Source organism: Pipistrellus kuhlii, unplaced genomic scaffold, assembly GCF_014108245.1.
Source record: "Pipistrellus kuhlii isolate mPipKuh1 unplaced genomic scaffold, mPipKuh1.p scaffold_m20_p_8, whole genome shotgun sequence".
NCBI lineage: Eukaryota > Metazoa > Chordata > Mammalia > Chiroptera > Vespertilionidae > Pipistrellus > Pipistrellus kuhlii.
This window is the reverse complement of record NW_023425584.1, coordinates 25,644,548-25,661,643: the sequence shown is the minus strand read 5'-3', so window position 1 is coordinate 25,661,643 and position 17,096 is coordinate 25,644,548. Positions and strand designations below refer to the sequence as shown.

The 17,096-nt window shown below is 37.4% G+C and overlaps 1 protein-coding gene across 4 annotated transcripts in view; it reads right to left on the bottom strand.

Moving 5' to 3' along the window:
* The window catches only part of PFDN1 (prefoldin subunit 1), a 51,504-nt gene that overhangs the window by 26,637 nt on the left and 7,771 nt on the right, over nucleotides 1–17,096 (bottom strand). For 2 of the 4 annotated variants that reach the window (XM_036424917.2, XM_036424916.2), the window contains exon 3: nucleotides 5,719–5,803. In XM_036424917.2, coding sequence (XP_036280810.1) covers nucleotides 5,719–5,803 — 85 coding nt within the window. Of the gene's footprint in view, nucleotides 1–2,574; nucleotides 2,586–5,669; nucleotides 5,804–17,096 lie in introns of those variants that run through there. The other 2 variants (XM_045576874.1, XM_045576873.1) reach the window with 2 other exon arrangements.

The following is a 17,096-nucleotide window of genomic DNA, read 5'->3' as shown; positions in this document are numbered from 1 at the left end:
TCCTATCCAGTTCTCTTGTCACTATTCTTCCTACTTTTTCCAGGAACCACTGTCTAATAAAAACTGTCATTTTTGTGACAATCAGGACTTGCACAGTTTCTTAGATTTTGCTTATGTCATGGGTTGGAGAGCTATTTCACAACCCCGGCTTTGTAACATTCTGCGTCAAAAGTGTCACTACGCAGGCCACAACGTCCTGAGTTTCCTTATTCTTATTTTTATTCTGTCATTGCTGAGCTAATCAGGGTGGTGAAACCATGTCAGAGACAGAGGGGAAGGAAAGTGGTCAACCAGGATACGCATGTACCTAAAATAAAGGGGCCTTTACTGCAGGCAGACGAGCCTGAAGCAGAACCTGTCTGCCCTTGCTCTGGAGCAAGGGAGAGAACATGAGTATGGTGGACAACTGTGTTCAAATACATCACTGAAAGCTTAGTTATCTCAAGGATTCCAAATAGTTGACATTCATAAGGCAGGGGGTCAAAAATTGAGTTCTAGATCATTTGAACGCTGAATCTAAGTTTTCCTAACTTCAAAAAAAGTCCACAAGTTAATTACTTCTTTATTAACCCCCAAAAAGCAAGCAAAAATATAAGATGTATTTTTCACTCTATACTAGTATATCTCTCAATCTATCAATAGGTTTTAATTCAACATTAAGTGAAGCTGCCCTGAAGAGTTTGTTTAGTGGTTAGAGCACATGTGTCAAACACAAGGCCCGCGGGCCAAATCCGTCCTGCCAGGCCTTGCAATGTGACCCGCACCACGCTGTCATCACTGCACTCCGCTGCGTTTCCATCACAATGACAGTTTATGACTGTTCAGTAAACCATTAGGCCCGCGATTTAGGCTGGATTTTAGATTTTGGCCCCTTCTCTGACTGAGTTCGACACCCCTAGGTTAGAGCATCAGCGCCCAGGGCGGAAGGGTTTCGGGTTTAACTGCCGGTCAAGGGCATGTACCTCACTTGCAGGCTCAATCCCCATCCCGATTCCCGATTCCCAGGTCTGGCTCAGGTCTGGCTCAAGCAGGAGACAACCAATCACAACCAATCGATGTGTCTCCCTCATGTTGATGTTTCTCTCTCTCTTTCTTTCACTCTCTCTCTCCCTTTCTCTCTCTCTCTCTCCTTTTCCCTTCCTACCTCCATTCTCCCTCTTTTTCACTCTCTCTTAAAAAATCAATGGGCCGAAACCGGTTTGGCTCAGTGGATAGAGCGTCGGCCTGCAGACTAAGGGGTCCCAGGTTCGGTTCCAGTCAAGAGCATGTACCTTGGTTACGGGCACATCCCCATTAGGGGGTGTGCAGGAGGCAGCTGATAGATGATTCTCTCTTTGATGTTTCCAACTGTCTATTCCTATCTCTTCCTCTCTATAAAAAATCAATAAAATATATATATTTTTTTAAAAAAGACATCCTTGAAAACTTTATATTAAAAAAATCAATGGGAAAAATATCTTCAGATGAGGATAAAAAAAACTAAGTACAACTGAGTTTTCTAAAAAAGAAAAAAAAATCTCTTTGTAGTATGCTGTACATTTCACAGAAAATTATTTTTACAAAGACCGATAAGACTCAGAGTCAAATTCCAAATCCCAATTATATTCATCTCATTTTTAAAAATTATGCTTTGTACTTTTCTAATAACATTTCATATTATGCAGTATATACTCAGCCATCTTCTTTAAAAAGTTCTATTATCAATATTTTTAAAAATAGAAAATTCCCTCAATGACAAACAACATGGTTACTCTATCATATTAAAGGAACCATTTTATATTTTCTCTTGATTAGAATCAGCATCATTAATCTAATCACTATTAGGATTAAATGGTGACATTCCCTCCCAGAATCTGATCTATTATCTTTATAAAGGAAAGATAAAAATCTATTTAACATTATTATATTGTGAGTCTGTTGTGAAAGTATTTCCTAAACCCACTTAAGTGATTATAGTCTGAAGAATAACCTTACATAGGGTTTTAAAATGTAAATATGGAGTTTTAAAAAGAAAAACAGTAAGACTAGCTTTCCAAGGTTAAAACAGGACTTGTCTTTACCTTTCTAGTAAGTAATATAACTCCCTATCAAGGGTATATGAGGGCAGTGGTTGAGCTTCAGCTTATGAACCAGGAGGTCAGGGTTAGATTCTCATTCAGGGCACATGCCAGGGCTGCCAGCTCGATCCTCAGTGTGAGGCGTGTAGGAGGCGGCCATTCAATGATTCTCCCATCACTGATGTTTCTATCTCTCCTTCTCCCTTCTTCTCTGAAAGCAATAAAAATATTTTTTAATTGAAAAAGAGCCAAGGAAGAATGAGCCCCTCCAATTCATTCTAACCTAAATATGTTAAAATGATCAGAAGGAGGAAAGCTGGAGATGGAAAAAACAGCTAAGAATCTACTGCAGATGTAGGGGTAGCTGGTTTAAAGCGCGGGGATGGGGGGGGGGGGGGGAATTCCTAAAGAAAATACCATTTAATAGAGAATACAGGAAAGTAATATTCAGAAATAATAAAAACTTTCCAGAATTGATGGAAGACACCAATCCACAGATTCAGAAAACTCAACTTAATCCAAGTAGGACTAAGAAAAAAATAAAATAAAAAGACTATTGTAAATTCATACCTATACATATCCCAGAGAAACTACAAAGCATTAAAGAAAGAGAGAGGGGGGGGTCAATAGAGGGGGAAAGAGGGGGCATCTGTAATATTTTCAACAATAAAGTTTTTTTTTAAAAGAAGGAAAAAGAGAGAACATTAAAAATAGCCAGAGAGAAAATAGCCGGGACTGGTTTGGCTCAGTGGGTAGAGCGTCAGCCTGTGGACTGAAGGGTCCCGGGTTCGATTCCGGTCAAGGGCATGTACCTTGGTTGTGGGCACATCTCCAGTGGGAGGTGTGCAGGAGGCAGCTGATCGATGATTCTCTCTCATCGATGTTTCTGACTGTCTGTCCCTATCTCTTCCTCTCTATAAAAAATTAATAAAATATATTTAAAAAAAAAAAAAATAGCCAGAGAGAAAATAAACAAAGGAACAACATTTAAACTGATAGATAACTTCTCAATAGCAACAATGGAAGCCAGAAGTCAGTGGAATGTTATCTTTAAAAAAGCTGAGATATTCCTAAACATATCAAGCAAAAGCAAAATGAAACATACCCTCTGAACTCTGTGCACAGTAATAATGAGCACATACAGCATCCAGATTATAGTCTCTAAATACCACTGCCCACTAAACTGAAAAACTGAGGAATTGATAAACACCATCATAGAGGGAGATTTGATCCATCTCTATAAATAACTAAACTAAATAAGCAAAAAATAAATAAATAAATAAATAAATAAAAAGCTGAACACTATAATTACCAATGTTTGTGTGTATGAGTGCACAAGTGGGTGTGTACACATGCATATATTTCAGTCTGAAGTAACAAAGCTATAAAGGTATAGCAGTGGAAAAGTACAGGACTGTTTCAGGGATGACAGAGTACTGATATGTATTGGGTGATAGTATTAACAATACATGATAGGGCAGTATTGGAGAGTATACAAAATGTAGAGGAAGGGATCGTATAATAATTGAATGCTGATATAATAAGGAACCTACAATGGTAGGCAAAATGGAAAACAAGAAATTAAATATAGTCTGGCCCATGTGGCTCAGTGATTGAGCATCAAGCTATGAACCAGGAGGTCACGGATGAATTCCTAGTCAGGGCACAGGCCCAGGTAGCAGGCTCAATCCCCAGTAGGGGGGCATGCAGGAAGCAGCTGATCAATGATTCTCTCTCTCATCACTGATGTTTCTCTCTCTTTCTCCGTCTCCACTCCTCTCTGAAATCACTTTAAAATTTTTTAAATTTTATTACATATAAACTAGATTTTTATTAAAGTGGAAAAATAAGTTATCAAATTATGAACATATACAGAATAATTATTCATTTTTTATGTGTGTGTGTATGAATGTGTTTATAAAATAAAGCAACGTTTAGAATGATACACACTACTGCAGAGGTGACATATGGGAGTGTGCAGGGAAGAGGGGAAGGTTATATTTTCATTTTATCATTTGTTTTCTGACTATTTTTCATTTCTCTAATGCACTTATATTGCTTTTATAATATAAATAACAATAAAATGAAAGATTAAAGAGAAAATAACTTTCTAGGATAGAGGCTAGAGTTTAACTGCTAGTTTTTTAACAGCTATAATTAGCATTTCAAACAGGTACCAACAAGCCAACTAATCTACTTCTATTATCTGAAGGTATCAGGATACTTAATCAGTATGTGAGATTCTATGAAAGGCAACGTTCTACACACTTTCTAAAAATAAATTTCCTAATACTCATCAGAACTGAATAGTATGTTAAATAATCATCTGTGGCAATTTTTCTTGGACAATTTTTTAAATTATAAAAGTTAACGCATACTTGTTACAATTTATCCAACACAGAGATCATAAGAAAATTATATACACATTATTTTGCACCTTGCAACTTATCATTAGGACAATTTTTAGAGATATTTACCAACAGTTGCAAAATCACACTTTTTATCTATATGAAACAGCTGTGATTGGAGTTAAGATACTTTTGTTTGAAAACCACATAGAATATAAAATTCTACCTAGAACAGTTGGCTGACAAAAATGATTAAAAAAAAGGCACAATAACAATCTGATTATTGCAGGAAGCAGCTTTTTCTTTTTTGTTTTTTGTGGGGGGTTTTTTTTTTTGCTAGTTTTACTTTCATAATACATCCTTCTAAACTACAAAACTATTATCAAGTTTGTTTAAATTATCAACAATAGTCGAACAAAAACCAGGCTAAGTAACCTAAGACACTACATGCCCACCCAGGCCACACCAAGTCAATGCCCCTGAGAGATCCCCAGGCGGCTAGGGGGTGTCTCACCAATCCAGCAGAGGGCTGAGTCAGATTCTGAACCACTGCCTCAAAGGGTACTCACACAAATTAGATAAAGTGACCTATGAAGTCACTGTATCCACCCCATCTCAGGAAATCTTGTTCCCAAAGAAATAATAACCCATTTTTTGTCCAGTCCAACTTTTACTATAAACAGAATGCACCTTTCACCAAAGCCCAAGAAGAGTATCTCATCAAAAGTCAATGTATAAGAACATTTTAATAATAAACTTCAATTTTCCAAAGATTTACTAAGTTACTTTTACCTATACTAATCTTTTTCCCTACCTAAAAAAATAATAATTTGTTTTCCTCATCAGAGCAATATCCTTCAAATAGTTCATTAATTACAGCTTAATAATTGGTCCTTGTCTAGAACCCAAACTATGTTAAAGTAATTACAATGTGTAAAGGAGACATACTAGTATATCAAGATCCTTTCATATTATCATTAGCCATGCTCATGCCCGACCAGTACAATATGCAGTGGTTAAATGTTATTAAAAAAAAAACAAAAAAAAAAACACACAGATATATTCATTCAAAGGCAAAGGAGAAAATACACTCAGAATAACATCCTATCTTCTTCAAAATTCCCTAGTTTCTAGAGACATTTTTGTCTCTTATATACTGCCATTAATTTGACTGCTTCATAGCTCTAACACAATTAGGAAAAAAATGAAATAATGGCATGACTTTAGCAGGCATACATTTAATATGACACAATGAGATAATTACTATTTTCTAAAAGTTGGCTACTTACTGTCAACATTCACTCAAAACTTACTTCCAATTCTTTAATTTTTTCTTCTGCTATTTTCTGTTTCTCTAACAGCTGATTGTGAATTACCTCCTTGGACTGAAGAATAAACCTACAAAACACAAAAAAGTTGAAGATTAAGCCACATGACCACCTCTTTATTCATCAAAATCAACAAATATTAAACTAAGAAAGCTAAAGGAATATCTCCCAATTTAGGACTAATAACATGCATTGTTACGTTAATGTGACAAACTCCAACAATCACCACAGGTTTAAGGCTTCGTGGCAGAGAAGGAATAAAAGCTTAAAAGTAAATTTTGCCTTCTTATCTAAGAAGGGAATTAAATCAGGATTCAAATAAATTCATAAATAAAAGGGGAAAAAACATAAAGGGATAAAAATCTATTACAAGCTAAGAGAAAAGTTAACAAACAATAAAAATCCCCCATAAGTTTTATTTTTCCAGTTATCTGTATCAATTTTTATCTAGATATTTTTAAACAATATTTATGAATTAGAACTCTCTCCCCGATCTTTTATTTTTTGTTGTAACAGCAGTAACTCATGACCTTTTAAAGTCACAATCAAGTACTGTGTTAGGATCAATGCATTAGTGTTTATATGAGTTCCTAACACAAAAAGTGCTGTATAAAGCCTAGTATCTTTTATTATTATTTCCAGAGTGTATAATACCTCTGAAAAGCTCAAAATGCACAAGTGGAAAATTTCAACTTTTTCCATTTTACAGGCAGACATATTATTTACAACAGATGAGGGTGGAAATATGGGGAAGCTTTAAAATTAACAGTGAATCTGTTTTGTGACTTTATTTTATGTTCATAATTCTTGCTGTAGGGAAAGGAAGAACAAATTACTTTATAGCCTCAAGTAAGTGAACTGAAATACTTCCCTTCCACTGGAACTAAGGGAAAACCTCAATTACTCAAATCTCTTATAGTATTGTTCTAAAACTAGGCTATAACAAATTTCAATTAAAGATTGCAATTAATTAAGTAAACTGTTTCTTCTCTTTGTACATAAGAGTTTCTAAGATAGAACTAAACATCCTATCTAATAAAAGAGTAATATGCAAAGTCACTCCAACACACAAGATGGCCGGCAGGAAAGGGCAGTTGTGGGCGATCAAGCCAGCAGGGGAGGGCAGTTGGGAGGAACTGGGCCAGCAGAAGAGGGAAGTTGGGGGCGATCGGGCCTGCAGGAGAGGCAGTTGGAGGAAACCAGGCCTGCAGGGGAGAGCAGTTTGGATGACCAGGCCAGCCGGAGAGGGCAGTTGGGAAGGACCAGGCCTGCAAGGGAGTGGTTAGGGGGTGATCAGGCTGGCAGACCGAAGCAATTAGGGTAAGGTGACAATTTCTAACAATTTTTTCCCTGCGTCCCAAGGCATTTTAAAAAAGTCCCAATTTTTGGAAAGATTGGAAAGATTCTTTCCAAAAATTGGGACTTTTTTAAAACGCCGTGGGATGCGGAAAAAATTGTTAGAAATCTTGACTGTCCCGCCAAAAGTGGGACGATCTGGTCATCTTAGTATTAGGGCAATCAGGCAGGCAGGCAGGCAGGCGAGCAGTTGAGAGCCAGCAGTCTGACTGCCTGTTTAGGCCCAATCTCACTGGACATCCCTGGAGGAGTCCCAGATTAGAGAAGGTGCAGGCTGGGCTGAGGGACACCCCCCCCCCCCTCATGTACGAATTTCATGCATGGGGCCTCTAGTTTCTTAATAAAATGCCTAACAAGAAAACATATCAAAGTAGCAATATGCAGTTTCCTCCACCAACCTCCCAAAAACAGCACTGTCTTGATAGGTTCTTAGCAGGAGGGTCTGTTATTATAGATATAAGACAAATAAAAACAAACAAAAACAGCAATTATCCCTTTGCCCACCCCCCTCTTCATGAATACACCTTGGCACATAAATTAATACAGTTTGTTAAACTTCGTTTTCACTCCACTAATTATTAAGCCTGTGTCCTGACGTGGAAAGTCCAGATAATTTAACTGATCATACTAGTCTTCAGTTGCAACTTGATCCTTTGTAAAAAAAAAAAAAAAAAAAAATCTTACTGATATATTCATGCAAAGCAGGTATTGCTCTACAATCCTGTGTGTTCAAATGTTATTAGTTCAAGAGAACAGTGCTATTTTTTATAAGATTATAGTCTATAGGATATTTCTCTCAGAAATAATTATGTTTATCATGGTTTGACGTATGATGTTTCAACTTTACAATAGCATGAAAGCCATACACATAAAAAAATTACATGATATTCAGTAGTTTATTATAAAACAGACTATGTGTTAAATGACTTTGCCCATCTGTGGGCTAAGCATGGGTAGGCTAGACTAAGCTATGATGTTTAGTAGGTTAGATGTATTAAATGCATTTTCAACTTAGAAGGGGTTTATCGGGATATACCCCATTTTAAGTTGAAGGGTATCTGCACTTGGTACAGAATTTGTAGAGAAGAGTTGTTTAGAATGGTATTATGTCTCAATGACACCATGTAAAAAGCATTATAAATCTAGGCCCAATAGTCACCAAATCAGGTCATTACATGCATGATTTTTCTAAGAAAGTATTTTAACTATGAAAATCTTTTATTTTGTTCTGTTATTTTTTAAACCTCACCCGAGGATATCCCTTTCATTGTTTTTAAGGGAGGGACGGAGGAAGGGAGAAGAAATATTGATGTATCGATTAGTTGACTCCTGCACTAGCCTTGATCAGGAACTGAATCCACAGGTCTTTGGTGAGCAAGCTGATGCTCTGAGAACACTGGCCAGGTAGAAAATCATTTTTAGAATAAATACATATTTTTAAATAGTACTGACTGCAGGCCAGTGAGTAGTATTCTCAAATAAAAATTATCTTTATTAGTGTCTGGGGAATTTCCAAAGCTAAGATTAGAGGTCAAGTCATTTACTTATGTGACCTTAAAAAATAAATTATCTGAACAGATAATAAAAAAATAAAATTATTAGAAAGCAAAAACACTCAACAACCAAAACATGTTTTTCAATGGCCATACACCCCTGAGATAGCTATATTGGACTGTGCCAACCTCAAAGGCCAGAGAGATGTCACCAAAGCCGGCCAATCTACTATAAGCTTAAGGACATCTGAGCAATTAAAGTTTTAAACAAGGATGAGTATTGAGTAAATGCAAATGTCTACCTTAAAGAGTGATTACATAGTCAAAATTCAAACAAAAATGATATGAGAATTTTGGATTAGTCCTCAAATTTAAAAATGCCTAAGATCCCTGGCCAGATTGCTTAGTGTTTAGAGTCAGCCCGCACAACAAAGGGTCGTGGATTCGATTCCTAGTCAAGGCATATATACCTCAATTGCACACTTGACCCCTGGCTTGGTAGGGCCATGTGCAGGAGGCAACCGATCAATGTGTCTTTCTCATATCAATGCTTCTCTCTCTCTCTCTCTCTCTCTCTCTCTCTCTCTCTCTCATTCTACACACACACACTCACACACAAACACACACACACACTCACACACACACACTCACACACACACTTCCTTTTACTCTATCTAAAAGCAATGGAAAAATATCTTCAGGTGAGGATTAAAAAACAAATATATATAGATAAAAATAAATAAAAATGTCATAATTCTTGGAAAGAGCCCCAAGAAACATTTGGATTTCCGGGAAAAAAGTCTTTAGAACAGCGGTCGCCATCCTTTCAGACCTCACGGACCACTGGTTAGTGACCGCTGCCCCAAAGGTTTCCTTAAACCAGCAGCTGCCAACCTTTCAGGCCCCAATTGGCAAACGCTGCTTTAGAAAACATCTTGTCTATTGTTAAAAAGGCACTGAACTATCAGATGCCATTTTGAAGACCAGGGATATATCATGACAATGTAATTATGAGTCATAGATCATAAATAAATATTATGTAGATAGTTTCTCAAAACAGAGAATCTCACAAAGATCATGCCTGATAGTTTATGGAAAGCCAAATGGCAGATTAAAAAAAATCTGGAATTCAAAATGTGCCATAAAGGAAAAATAAACCATGAAGAGGGAAATTATTTTTATATGACAAATGATATGCACAGAATGTGCTTACAATACGCAGGATGACATAATCTAGGCTAGAGTCACTGCTTTGTAAAAGGCCTCTACTTTGGAAACCAATGCCATGTGGCCCTGCACTGTCGATTATTAAGGGCTCATAGCCTGCTGTTTCATTTCCTCACTTATTTGCAATTCAGCCATCCGAAAACATAATTTTATGTGGCCTTTGATTCTGTTTGAGAAACATGAGAGGCCGTGTTCTGCATTGTGCCACAGATTGGTACATGACTTCCACTTTGTTCATGAACCCAAAACATAGTCCAGGATCAGCGGCAATGTTTTTGGGTACCTTTCAAAGTAGACATACACTATTCAGAGACAACAATGGGGTAATGATAATACCTTTTGTTTGAGTGGGACATTTTTAGAGGACATCTGAAAACACATTCTGAACAGCACTTAAAGCATCCACAAATTAAGTGGCACAGAAAAAGCTGAAGAAGAATGAACTTATCCTGTTTCTTTGCCTCATGCCATGAGCAATGAAAACTACTTGCAGGTGCACAAAGATCTACATGCAAAAAAATTTTACGTCATAATTTTTAACAAAGGGGAGAAAGAAACCTAAATCCCTTAGTAAGGAAAGAATTAGCAAATTATGGTATATCTATACTGTGGGATGCTAAATGAGTAGAAACCTCTTCTTATGGCATAATGCAGAGTAGATACCCTGAATACCCTTCCTAATTAAAAACAAAGCCAAAAAAAAATCATTTTAAACATTCTACTGAACACATACAGATGAAAATTCTACAAAGACCCAAAACATAGTGAAATCAGGAATTCTGGAAGGTAAGAAAGCAATAAATTCCCCTTCTTGAGAAACCTGAGAGTTTCTGCTGAATTCTAGAGACCACCCAGGCTCAAAAACAGGATATAAAATCTATACTAATAAAAGGATAATATGCTAATTAGATCGGGTGGACTGGCCATCTTCTGGACGTCCAACTTCCTCTGGACAAAGCCATGGTGGTGGGGGCAAAGGCAGAGGCAGTTAGGGGCGCTCAGGCAAGCAGGGTGGGCAGTTGGGGGCGAGATCAAGCGAGGAGGGGAAGCCCGTCTGCGCTTCATAAGCCAGATGTAAACAGGGCTACTTGCTTTGTTTTTTCAATAAAGGTACATGCTTTAATTGCTTTAATAAATTGGCTTTTCACAACAGTCAAGGTCTCTCGTATAAATTCATTTATATGAGAAGACAAAAATGGAGGCTGGGGACAGTCCTCTCCCACTGACTCAGGGAGCTGTCCAGGAATACCTCAACCACAGCACTGTTAAGTCTTAAACTCAGCCTGCCTTTTCTCTTCCCGGGCTCCTATTGCAAACATTATGCAAGGCTCTCAGCTAAGCTACCTCCACGCAGAGTCCCCCCAAGAACTCACCTATTTTCAAGGCTTCAACCTGACTAATGGCCCTCAGAATAGTACCAACCCTATTACTTTTAAGTTCCACATCTCCTCTAATTCAACATGTCCCCATTTTAACTCATTTTATCTATCCACTAGGCCCGATGCACGAAGATTCGTGCAAGAATAGGCCTTCCTTCCCCTGGCCTTCGCGGTGGCCAGAGCCGCCTTTCCGCCTCCCCATGCTGCCCAGAGGCCCGGAGCGGCTGGGGGGAGCGGCAGAACGCCTGCCTGCCCCCCCCCCCCCCCCCCCCCCCGCCGATCAGCACCAGAGTATGGATTGATTTGCATACTCTCTCCTGACTGACTGTAGGGGTGTCGAACTCAATCAGAGAAGGGGCCAAAATCTAAAATCCAGCCTAAATCGCAGGCCGAATGGTTTACTGAACAGTCATAAACTGTCATTGTGATGGAAACGCAGCGGAGTGCAGTGATGACAGCACGGTGCGGGCCACATTGCAAGGCCTGGTGGGACGGATTTGGCCCGCGGGCCTTGTGTTTGACACATGTGGACTAGAGGGTATTGTGAAGGCATGGTCAATTTGCATCTCACTCTTTCATTAGTGTAGATACCAACATTCCCTATCAAGCAGTTTCCCCATCTCAACTTCAACTTCTACCAATGATATCACCACTTTCCCACTCATCTAAGTTCCAAAACTACAGGTATCCTCCTCGTCCCATACATTCCCACACTGACTTCCTCTGCATTCCACTTTTGTCACCTTAAAATTTATGCCTTTTTTATACACAAATGAATTACTTCAATAGCTCCCTACCTATTCTCCCTCATTAAACTCTCCCTAATTCATTCTAAATATATTACCAACAGTTTTCATGTAGCCACCCTTCAACTGTTGGTCGCTGTATTGATTGCTGTGGATAATTTTTAGCAGACACTAATGGTTAGCAACTCCATATCCAGTCTTCCTTGTTAATAGAGCCCCAATTTTGTTTGTGTGCCCTTCACTTTCCCAAGTGACTCAGGGAAGTGAATTCTGGGGTAAATCTTGACTGGTCTTTCCCAATCATGGCAATCCCATCCCCCAACGCATAAACCCAAGTATGTGGTTCAGTTCCTGTCATGAAATGTGAAAGGTCACCTTTTGGAGACTTCCCGGAAACATTTTTTATTTTATTTTATTTTTTTATTGATTTTGTACAGAGAGGAAGGGAGAGAGATAGAGAGTTACAAGCATCGATGAGAGAGAATCATCGATCAGCTGCCTCTTGCACACTCCCTACTGGGGATATGCCCGAAACCAAGGTACATGCCCTTGACCGGAATCGAACCCAGGACCTTTCAGTCCCCAAGCAGACGCTCTATCCATTGAGCCAAACCGGTTTCGGCCGGAAACATTTCTTTGACCCAAACAAAAATGACACAGAAAACATGGTACTTCCTAATTCTGGATGTCGTCACCTCATAATGAAATCCTTCACCTAACTTGAAGTTGAAGCTAGTAAGCAGAATAAAAGGGGGGCAGAAGCAAGGGTACTGAAATAAATGAAATTGAAGCTCTACCTACAGTGAGAAGGCCTGATATACACAACATGGATAAATTATGCTTAATGAGAGAAAAATAAAGGAGTATATACTATAATGATTCCTTTAATATATAGTCCATATGAAATTCTAAAACAGTCAAAATTAATCAACAGTGATAGAAATCAAATTATCAGTTGCTTACAACAGGATTTGGGAGAGGAGAGAATTGACTTGGAAGAAGCAAGGGACTTTTTAGGGTGACAAAAAATGTTCTATATTGTTACATTTGCCAGAACTCATCTGACTGTACTTTTCTTTCATTTTTTGAGAGTATGTTTAGACTTCACTTATTGATTTTTAAAGAGAGGAAGCAGGGGGGGGGGGGGGGGGGACGACACTGAAGTGAGAGAAAAACATGGATCAGTTGCCTCCCACATACACCCGGACAGGGTCTTAAACCTGCAAACCAGGCTTATGCTTTGACTGGCAATCCGAACCAGCAACCCTTAGGTGCATTAGAACAATACTCAACAGAGTCACATGGCCAGGGCCTAATTCATTTATTTGTAAACAGTGACAACTTTATTGAAGTCAAGTTATTTTTAAGAAGCATGTTAGAGCATCAAAAGGAAATGTAAAGCAGGCAGGTGGATATACAAGTTTGGAGTTTAGGGGAGGGGACTAAAGACAAAAATCTGAGGAGTTGTCAGTACATAAAAAGGCATTTAAAGAGAGAGGCCTGGATGAGGTCCCTAATAGACCAAGTACAGATATAGAGAACAGAAAAAATCCAAAGGCTCAGTCCAAATCAATCTAATATCTGGAAATGGGAAAGAAAAGAAAACAGAACAAGGACAGTGAATAGGACTGGTCAGTGAAATATCAATAGAAGGAAAATCAAAAGGTGATGTCCTGGAAGCCAAGTGCTTCAAGGAGGAAAGATCACAGGGCGAAACACTACCGACAGGTCAAATGAGATGAGGACTGTGAATCCACTGTCTTTATTCCCGTCAGGAACACAATCCCATGTAAACATTCTTTGTTCTGAATGAGTAACTCACACTACTAGGTTCAATCTGTACTAATTAAAAATCCTGTGTATTTTTAAATCTGTAACTCCTGAAATGGAAGCAGTAGTATGTTAACCTATTTTAAACACGATGCTTATTTTTGGTCACTATTTGGTATTCTAAGTATTCTGGTAAATAATCACCTCTGATGTTTACCACTTTTACTCTGGCCTCATCAAACCCCGAGCACTTCCACATTTAAGCATTAAGCTGTGCTACAACTTTTTCCGAGATGTGATCTTTATTTCACTAGTAGGTTAAAATGTAACACAATAAAATATAACCCTTGGATAGTAAAAGATTATTACCTAATGACTATTGAAGGACACAAACAGAAGACTCCTCATACAAATGTAGAAAGTCACAGAGAAAAATAAATATATTTGGCACAAATGCAAAAGATTCGATCCAACACACACACACAGGATGCATATTGTGGTCCAAATCTCTTTGCCCCAAGCTAAACAATGTGAGAGGCTCAGCTTACGGCAGTCATGTTCTTATCTATTTAAAGATGCACTTTTAATACTGGGCTCCTGCTGCTGCGAAAATTTTGATATGAGAACATTTCAAGTCCTCTTTCAAAGCCAAAGGAATAGCGTCTCCAGCTAATCTGGTCCATTTCAAGGTACGTAATCCATTTTCATGAGAACAAGAGTTGGTAATGAGAGTTCCTGGCCAGGAGAATGAAATATTCTCCCAGGCAGGTCCATTCAAACTTAAATTCTAAAAACAAATTGAGCTCACATTCTTCCAAAGCCACAGGCACTAACGGTGCATGCAACACACTGCAACCCTAATTACTCCATCTGGGCAAAGAATATCTGCAGCTCACAGCGATTCCTAATGTAAGAAAAGAAAACTAAAATAAGTCATTATCAAGTGTGTGTTCATATATATAGACTGACTCAAACCTTCTAGGTCAAAATATTTTTTCTGAGCTTTTTGGCAGTTTCACTAAGCAGATATATTCCTTGACAGGAACACTTCAGTCCTCTCTCAAACAGATTAGATAGCAATTTGTTCTTAAATCTGCCACTATAAGAAAATTAGCAGCTAAAAATCAGAAAATTCTTGGTACAGCTTAAAATTTACCATTTTTCATTTCAGAAAAATTCAGCTAGCGCTAAGTCCGTTACAGTACATAATTCTCCAATGACAAAGTAGCAAAGCTCAAAATTATTGCTGCCTTTATTTTCATTTACATAGAACAACAAAGGTAATGGTACTCTTCACTCTTCCATCAGTTTACTACATTCATTCTTGCTTATCGCCAAAAAACACTGTAGTATCCTCTTGTGTTGCTGAAGAATTGCTACTTTCATGAAACAAAAGGAGATTTTGCTTAATCCTTTGTCAGTTTAAAAAAAAAAAAAAGTTCAGGCCTTATGATATCAGGAAATGCAGAAGCAAAGTCCTCCAAGTAACTAAATGAATCAATTACATTTACCTTTTTAAAAACAAGTTTAGGCCTAAAATAAGTAACCTACAAGGACACATTAAATAAAAATTGTAGCATGTTTGTACATCCCAAGATAAGAATAACAACCTGCTTTGTCCTTTTGTACAACAGACTTCTAATTAGTATAACCTTTTCAAAACTAACTTTCCTGTGTTTCAGAGATTGTTTGGACCCTGGAGGACATGGGAGGGGAAGAAGGGAAGGGATTATTTAAAGTATCTGCAAAAGAAACATGGCTATGTAATTCCTACGCAAATGTTGGTTAACTTCCCTTGGCATAAAAACAGTGATGTCATTCCACACAGCGGTACAGCAGAGTTATAATGAACACCAAGTTTTTAGATCACTGACACTTAGGGAAATTAAGAATATTACTCAAAAATCTCCTCTCCCTAGAGTACCACATCTGCGGAAGAGGAGAGTGTGTCCATCTGGGGTATATACATGCTCAACATCAACAAAACTGAAGTCATTTTTCCTTGCTCAACAGGAAAAGTTGTGTTTTTTTCCCCTTCAAACTCTGAGCAATGAAAGCCATGACTCTAAATGGCTCTGTATAAAAACACATGAAGGGTGGGTCATAGTCTATTAGTAAAAGCAGCTCAACATCAAGAACTCCTCTTCCTTCAAAATAAAACCTAAAAAAGAACTAAAAAATTCCTTCTTACATTTGAAAATTATTTTATCTTTGCTTATATTTTCTCTACTCTAAAACACAGATTAACACCTTTAAAGAGAGCATAGATAGAGCTTACGAATTTAAAATGTGCTCTCACACCAAAAGTAACCTACACATTATTTTTTTTCTCCTCTGGTAAGCACTAACAATAATCAAACATGATTCCAGTGAGAATAAAACTATTTTTACTATAATACCAACACTATTTTTCAACAACATTTACTACACCATGATTTACAGTTTATTTCTTAATCTTTTAGGAATCAAATATAATACAACTACTTCAGATTTAAAACTATCTCAAATTAATAGGAATACCAACTCTACAGCTACACGGAATTGTAAAACAGTTGCAAAACTTGAGGCTGCATGACTCTATCCCTTTCTATTAATATTTAATATAACTAAACTTAGAGAAACTGCAAAAATTTCATCCCGGTTTTATCAAATGTCATGGTTCAAATTACAGGTCAACATCCAAACTTACAAGTGAAATCACTACAAAACCAGCATAACATTTGAAACAAAGCAGTTCAACCAACCTGTCATGGACAGTTCAGATTTCTGCATCCTAATTAGTTGAAAAGTTACCTCAACTATTTACATATTTTTTTATATTTATTACCTATCAGGAATAAAACTACTGTTTTCACTTTCTACCTGTGCCACATTTATCTTAAGTCTTAACACTTCTGGATCTTTTAACCATTAGAGATCAACCATCAAATTACTTCAACAAGTAGAAATAGCAACACCGCTCCCAAACAGCAATTTCTGCATTGCTAGACACTTATCTAGTTGGTAGATTTATACCATTGTTCATTCTTAGTTCCTTAAATGTAAAAAAATACCCACAGAATGGTGGCATACCTCTAAATTAGTTTAAATATGGCACAAAGTTATTTCTGGTTAGGTTCAAGTTTTAAAAAGACACTAATCATTCTTTTCAAAGGCTAATCTACTCAAGTTCCTCCCATATTTAAAAAAAAAAAAAAAAGCTTAATTTGTCTCTTTTGGAAAGAAGAAATGTTATTTATATAACCCTCAAGCAAAAGGAGATTAGAATAATAGGATAACAGACCTAACATCAAATCAGGGTCAGGGTTATACCTATTGTTAATAAAAATAAGTTTGACATTTATCCTAATGATCTTTTCAAACACTAGCATGGTTAAATGTCATTTATGTGT